This window comes from Camelina sativa, chromosome 20, assembly GCF_000633955.1.
Source record: "Camelina sativa cultivar DH55 chromosome 20, Cs, whole genome shotgun sequence".
Lineage (NCBI taxonomy): Eukaryota > Viridiplantae > Streptophyta > Magnoliopsida > Brassicales > Brassicaceae > Camelina > Camelina sativa.
In genome coordinates, this window is record NC_025704.1 from 11,782,586 (window position 1) to 11,790,014 (window position 7,429).

General features: G+C 37.9%; 1 protein-coding gene across 12 annotated transcripts; it reads right to left on the bottom strand.

The window, feature by feature from the left end:
• LOC104770539 (apoptosis-inducing factor 2-like) lies at positions 326 to 6,343 on the bottom strand. 12 transcript variants are annotated; one of them, XM_019242283.1, is made up of 13 exons: positions 6,042 to 6,343; positions 5,698 to 5,954; positions 5,125 to 5,576; positions 3,712 to 5,043; positions 3,382 to 3,587; positions 2,924 to 3,223; positions 2,678 to 2,797; positions 2,467 to 2,566; positions 1,989 to 2,360; positions 1,551 to 1,793; positions 1,330 to 1,433; positions 1,013 to 1,123; positions 326 to 572 (listed from the first exon to the last, which is right to left on the bottom strand). In XM_019242283.1, the coding sequence occupies exons 1-4, from the start codon at positions 6,152 to 6,154 to the stop codon at positions 4,783 to 4,785; spliced, it is 1,083 nt and encodes a 360-aa protein (XP_019097828.1). In that variant the 5' UTR covers positions 6,155 to 6,343; the 3' UTR covers positions 326 to 572; positions 1,013 to 1,123; positions 1,330 to 1,433; positions 1,551 to 1,793; positions 1,989 to 2,360; positions 2,467 to 2,566; positions 2,678 to 2,797; positions 2,924 to 3,223; positions 3,382 to 3,587; positions 3,712 to 4,782. The 12 variants fall into 12 exon arrangements, with proteins under 12 accessions (XP_019097828.1, XP_010493291.1, XP_010493290.1 ...); XM_010494989.2 differs by having other exon boundaries at positions 1,989 to 2,006; positions 2,103 to 2,132; positions 2,263 to 2,360; positions 2,467 to 3,223; XM_010494988.2 differs by having other exon boundaries at positions 1,989 to 2,006; positions 2,103 to 2,132; positions 2,245 to 2,360; positions 2,467 to 3,223.

Consider the following 7,429-nt stretch of genomic DNA (forward strand, 5'->3'; position numbering starts at 1 on the left):
TCCCTCTTGTAAGCAAACATTCTCTTAGGACTTAAGAGTATGTGCAGTGGCCAGCGGAAGACTCTCAGGCTCTTTATTAAGAATTGTTGGAAGTCAATCTTTGATTAATCCACAAATTGGCATCATCAGAGTGTTTGGAAGAAGAAGAATCGAGGAAGAGCATCGATGTGCTAGAGGAGAAGTCGTGAATGAAGAAGAAGAGTTAATGGTTTCTTTTGGGCCTGTTTAATTGTTAAGCCCATATGTTAATGGGTTTGTTGTTGGTCTACAAAACTATAGGTTAAAGTGTTAACCTAAGTATAAATATGTAATGTATGGTGTATAATGAAGTTAAGGAAGCTTAAGATAAGAGATAAAGGCTGGTATCAGAGCACAGTCGATTCCGGTGATCGTGTTTCTACAAAGTTTCTTGGAACAAATGTCAACAAAAATAAAAGACATGAGAAGACAGTGTACAATCTGTAAAAAGAGCAACCACAATGAAGGTGAGTGCTATTTTTCTCAAAGCTATGAATCCCAGTTCTTTAGCAAGCAATTTAGACCAAGAAACGGTTGTTTTGCCTGTGGAGAACCTGGTCACATAGCTAGAGAATGTCAGAAAAGGCGAATACAACCAGAACTAGAAGAGGAGACTGGTTTGTTTAGTGCAGCACAAGTGGGAAATCATACAAATAGTGATGAAATCTGGTTAATAGATAGTGGTGCTACAAGTCACATGACCAAGGAAGAAAGGCTATTTACAAAAATAGACAAAGCTGTTCAAATCCCTATCAGAATTGGAAATGGAGAAAGAATAATGACTGCAGGAAAGGGAGACATAGAAGTGATGACCAAGAAGGGAGTAAGAGCTATCAAGGATGTTCTACTTGTCCCTGAGATAGACAAAAATCTCCTAAATGTTCCGCAGATGACAAGAAACGGATATAAAGTCGTGTTTGAAGACAACAAATGTACAATCTACAATCAAGGAAAGGAAAAGATTGCAGAAGTAGAAAGGGTAAGAAATGCCTACCTGTTACGAATGCAATTAGCTGAGGAGAGTGTAAGGATGGCCAAACAGGAGAACCTGTCTGAACTTTGGCATAAAAGACTCGGACATTCTGGCTTCCATAACTTACACAACCTGCAGACAAGTCAAATGGTCAAAGGCCTACCAAAATTCAAAGTAATGCAGGAGGTATGTGAAGCATGTGTAAAAGGGAAACAATGCAGAGAAGAGTTCCCTAGGATGTCAGAAACCAAGAGCAGAGGAGTGCTGGACTTAATTCACACAGACATATGTGGCCCAATGCAAACTCCATCTTGTAATGGGAGTGTGTATATACTTACCTTTACAGATGATTTCTCACATATGCTATGGGTGTATTTTTTGAGGCTGAAGTCAGACACATTTGCAACCTTCAAGAAGTTCAAGAGTATGGTGGAAACTCAAACTGGCAAAAGAATTAAAAAAATCAGGTCAGATAGGGGAGGTGAATTCAAGTCAGAGAAATTCTCAACTTTCTTAGAAGAAAACGGTATAGAAAGGCAGTTCACTGTGGCTTACTCACCACAGCAGAATGGTGTGGCTGAACGCAGGAACAGGACCCTGTTGGACATGGCAAGAAGCATGTTAAAAGACAAAGGTATGCCAGATGTGTTCTGGGCTGAAGCAATATTTACAGCAACTTATCTTCAAAATAAACTCCCCACGAAGGCTCTAAACCAGACAACACCACTTGAGGCTTGGAGTGGTCACAAACCCTCTGTTGGTCATCTTAAGGTGTTTGGCTGTGTGTGTCATGTGTGGATACCTGCAGCCAGAAGAAGAAAACTGGATGACAGATCAGAGAAAGCTGTGTTTATGGGATATAACACCATAAGTAAGGGTTACAGAGTGTATGTCTTAAGTACAAAAAGGATAGAAGTATCAAGAGATGTGGTCTTTGAAGAACACAAGAGTTGGAATTGGAGAACTCAAGAAGTTGAAGAGAAAAATGAGGACTCACCCAATAAGACCAGTCCATCTCAGAAAACGGATGAGGAAATTCCAAGGAGAAATGAAACCAGTCCAGAAATCAAAACAAGTATCAGAGATGAAAGACAAGGCATAACTCCGATACCGTTTCAGTTAAGTGAAGGAGAAATTGAGCCTGGGAGCTCCTCGCGAATTGTTCACAAAGTCAGAAGACTAGATGATGTGTATCATGATACAGATGAACAAGGAGAAGACGCAAATCATTTTGCAGAAGCATGTTATCTTACTTGGGAAGAACCTTCTACCTTTGAAGAAGCTATAAACAGCAAGGAATGGAGGATTGCTATGGATGATGAAATTTACATCATAAACAAGAATGAGACATGGGAACTGGTAAGGAAACCTGAAGGTAAGAAAGTGATTTCTGTCAAATGGATATATAAGGTGAAAACAAATGAATGTGGTCAGATTCAAAAACTGAAAGCAAGACTGGTGGCAAGAGGGTTTACCCAAACATATGGAGAAGATTATGGTGAAACGTTTGCTCCAGTATCAAGACACGACACAATCAGAACCATAATTGCTTTAGCCTCACAACATAAGTGGAACCTGCACCAAATGGATGTGAAGTCAGCATTTTTAAATGGGGAAATCACAGAAGAAGTTTATGTTGAACAGCCACCAGGGTTTGAGATAGAGGGAGCAGAGAACATGGTTTACAAGTTAAAGAAAGCCCTGTATGGCTTGAAACAGGCACCTAGAGCGTGGTATAGTAAGATTGACTCTTACTTTATGTCACAAGGATGTAAGAGAAGTGACTGTGATGCAGCAATGTACACACTAGAATGCGAAGGTGAGATTATGGTTATCAGTCTTTATGTTGATGATCTCATCATTACAGGGAGTAGTGAGAAAATGATCAAACAGTTCAAGGAAAATTTGAATAAAACGTTTGAAATGACTGACCTGGGAAAACTCAAGTACTTCCTTGGGTTTGAGATTACTTACACTGAAGAAGGAGTGTTTCTGAGCCAAAGGAAGTATGCTCAACAGTTGTTGGAAAAGTTTGGGATGAGGGATTGCAAACCTGTGAGCACACCTCTAAAACCAAGTGGAAAAGATCAAGGTGAAAGTGATTTTCTTCCAGATGCAAGACTATATCGAAGCATGATCGGAGGACTTCTGTATCTTGCAGCAACTCGGCCTGACCTTGCTTTTGCTGCATCTTACTTGTCTAGGAGCTTATCTAAACCCACTGAACAAAACCTACAAGAAGCAAAACGAGTGTTAAGATACATACAAGGCACTATGGATTATGGATTGAGTTTTCATGAGACCAATCAAGTAGAGTTGATTGGATTCTCGGATTCTGATTTGGGAGGTTGCAAAGAAGATACGCGCAGTACTACGGGTTTGTGTTTTACCTTGGGAAGTGCTGTGTTTACTTGGCAGACACAAAAACAGGACACCATTGCACAATCTACAGCAGAAGCAGAGTATATGGCGTTGTGTGCAGCCACCAATCATGCAGTATGGTTGAAGAGACTGCTGGGAGAATTGAGGGTCGACACCACCAAGGCAGTTCCAATTTATTGCGATAACACATCTGCTATTGCAATTGGGAAGAATCCTGTGCACCACAAGAGAACCAAACACATTCAAATAAAATACCATGTTGTTCGAGAGGCAAACAGAGATGGAGTAATTAATCTAAGACACTGTAGTGGGGAGGAACAAACTGCAGACATTCTTACCAAGCCTCTCGATACAAGACGGTTTGAATATCTTCGGTTCAAACTTGGAGTAGTGCAAAATCCAAACCGAGGAGGAATGATTGAGAGAGATCACACACACAAGAGGAAGCAAACCTTCACACAAAAGAGAAGATTCAGGGAACTAGAATCAAAGGAAAACAAAAGGCAGATGAGAATGGAGCATATACAAGTAAAGTGACGAAACCAAAAAGGACAACAGAGCAATTGAGAAATGGAACAATGAGGAAGAAAGATCACTTATCTCAGAGGGAAGAGATCAGTGATTTGAATCATTCGCATGAGCACCTGCAGAACAAGAAAAAGGATCAAGTTTCAGTTAAGATGGATAAGAATAAAGAAGGAGTCAAGCCAAGAGTCATATCCGAGAAAGTGGAAAGTCAGATCGAATATGATGATATTGTGAAGAGCAAGTCGACGAGGGAGCAAGGAAACAAACCTGTGAGCTACGCAGATGTTGTGAGAAGGAGTCTTGTGGTAGAACAGAAAATCAATGGAAGCAATCAGAGGAAAACAGAAATAAGAACCCTAGTGCCGAATTTGGGGATTAATCGAAAGAATTGAGATGGAGTGTTGGAAGTCAATCTTTGATTAATCCACAAATTGGCATCATCAAAGTATTTGGAAGAAGAAGAATCGAGGAAGAGCATCGATGTGCTAGAGGAGAAGTCGTGAATGAAGAAGAAGAGTTAATGGTTTCTTTTGGGCCTGTTTAATTGTTAAGCCCATATGTTAATGGGTTTGTTGTTGGTCTACAAAACTATAGGTTAAAGTGTTAACCTAAGTATAAATATGTAATGTATGGTGTATAATGAAGTTAAGGAAGCTTAAGATAAGAGATAAAGGCTGCTGCACAGTAACATCGAACAAGAATAACTCAACCATTTATCATCAATACATAAAAAAGAAGATACACAACAACATAAGCAAACCAACACACTCACTCCACGCTGAAACAATGAATCAGGAAAAATATAACACAAACATGATTACATCTCGTACAAAAGCAACTCTTAAGATGAAACCTGAAACACTCTAAAAGACTCAACCTTATCACACAAGTTTAGGATCTAGCCCTCTTGACTTCCTCGTCTTCCCCACAAACAGATCCTTGGACTTGATCAAACCAGGGAGGCAACCAATAACTGTCATAAAAGGGAACTGAGCCACCGAGTCCTTTCTTCCTAAAGATACAATAGCCATCTCTGAACCGGGCTTGTAAGTTGACATCTTTTTCCCACCCGACATCATTACTTTGATGTTCTTGACAACCACATTAGCATGACTCTCTGCTATATATCCTTGTTTCATCTCCTGTAATATAATTAAGAATCGTATAATCAAAGCAAGATACTATGTAAAAGCTTGATATATCCTATGATATCATGTACTTACCGGGATATTAGTGATATCTCCAATGGCAAATACATTGCTTTGACCCCTAATCCGCAAGTACTCATCCACCATGACCCTGCCTTTACCATCCAAGCTATCTCTCAAAACAGTTCCATTGAGCCAGTGTGAAGACAAAGGTTTCCCAACGCAGAGGAAATGACAATCTGCGTGTATAGTTTCTCCTCCTGACGTCCAGTATGTTTTGTTTCCGTCTGAAGCTGAACTCAAATCCACAGATTGGTTCAATATCACTTCCACTTTCTTTGATTCTAACCAGTCAGATGCTTTGTCAGCAGCTTTTTGTCCAACAAATTCAAGCAACCTTGGTCCTTTGTGTACCAGAGTGACCTTCTTCTCCGGGAAATCAACCGCTATTTCCGCAGCTAGCTCCACACCAGAGGGACCTCCACCAACAACCAGAACTGATTCAGAAGATTTGATCTTTTTATATTCTGCAACCAAATACACCATTGAATGTTGTAAATCATACTAGAAGAATAAACCAAATATCATCACTCACAATCTCAATACCAGCAGAAATCAGCATTGCCTAAGGAACCAGAAGAGTCGTACCAGCTTGGTAATGTGACAGCTTCTCTTGTCTAGTTTTAGGGAACAAGTCAGTGTGACCTATAGCAATCACGAGATAATCATAGCCAATCACAGATCCATCTTCAGTCATTACATCACTATTTGTGATATTGATCGCCGGAGAAGTTACAACACGGCCATGTTTCAAGTAAGTCTTGTGGTTAATAACTGTTCTTTCAGCAAACTTAGGCTCCACCATTGATCTCAAACTTGCCCATGTAATCTCAAAATACTCCTTCCTGTTTTAAAATGTATCAAAGACAAACTTTGAAGCTTTTGAAGACCAAAACGAAGAACAGAAAAAATTGTATTTTTAAGAAACTTACGGATCGATGAGGGTTACGTCAGCATCGGACTGAAGCAATTTCGCGGCGAGTGAGCCGGCGATTCCGCCGCCGATCACCACCACCCTGTTGCCTTTTCTAGACCCAGGTTCCATTTTAATCGAACTGAATCTCCAAATACACTCTGAACAAAATCTAAGGTTTTTTCGAATGTTCTTCTTTAGGTTTTTTTTTCTTCTTCTTCCAAATCAAACTGAAGAGTCCGATATATATATATATATATAGAGAGAGAAGTGTTGAAAGGTTGACAGAAGACGAAGAGTCATATGACTGGTTAGACGAAGAGTCACTTCCTCTTACATCATCGAATACGATGAATTAGCAATTTTTAATTTTCCTGAAAGAAACTATTGGGTCTTATAAAAACTATTGGACCTTTGAGTTTGGAAGACTGGGCCGAGGCATAACCTATTTCAGTCATATCCTTTTCTTTTATTTTTTCTCTTAACCAGGTGGATAAACCGGTAAGATTAATCTCTGAACGACTGAAACTATATATACACTAAAACCTCTATAAATTAATAATATTGAGACATTTTATTAATTTATAGTGATATTAATTTATAGATATATGTTTAATAGTTTAAATTTTAAAAATTATGAATTGAGACAATTTTAGTAAAATAAGATTAGACTTTCAGATATTATAAATTTTATGTTACTGGAATTGATTTTGTAATATATAGAAAACATTATTAACAATAAATTACAAATACAATAGAAAAATTCACTTATACACATGACATACATAAATTTAAATTTATGAATAGTAATATCAGTTGTTGTATTTAATAGTCAAACAAACTATCTAAATGTAAATGATGGATATCTAGAAATTGAAAACTTAACTATTTCTATGACATGTTACAGAATATTACCCTTGGTTAAAAACTTAACTACTTCTGTTAGGAAAAAAAAAGAAGTCAATATTACCCTTAGTTAAAAATTCCTGCAATTTCGTTTTTTTTTTGTTTTTTTATAAAAGTCTGCCATACAAGTAATGGCAGATTAATTTGTAAGTGGCAGATTTATTGTCGATGACAGTTTTTTTTTGGTAGACTTATTTTAGATGGCAGATTAATTTGCAGAGTTTGACGGCAGATTTGTTTTCTATGGCAGATTTATTTGAAGTGTGTAACGACAGATTTTTTGTGAACAACAGATTTTCTTAACGCGATAGACTTATTTATAAAGTTATGAGAGATTTTCATTGTTTTGGTCAAATTTCTAGGAATTTTGTGGCAGATTTTTTATGATTGTTGTAACAGTTTTATTTTTCACTTAAAAAATCTGTCACATTGCGACAGATTTATAAACGTAAAAATAATTGCTAGTTTGACATCTAGTGATGACAGATTTTTTTTAAGTTA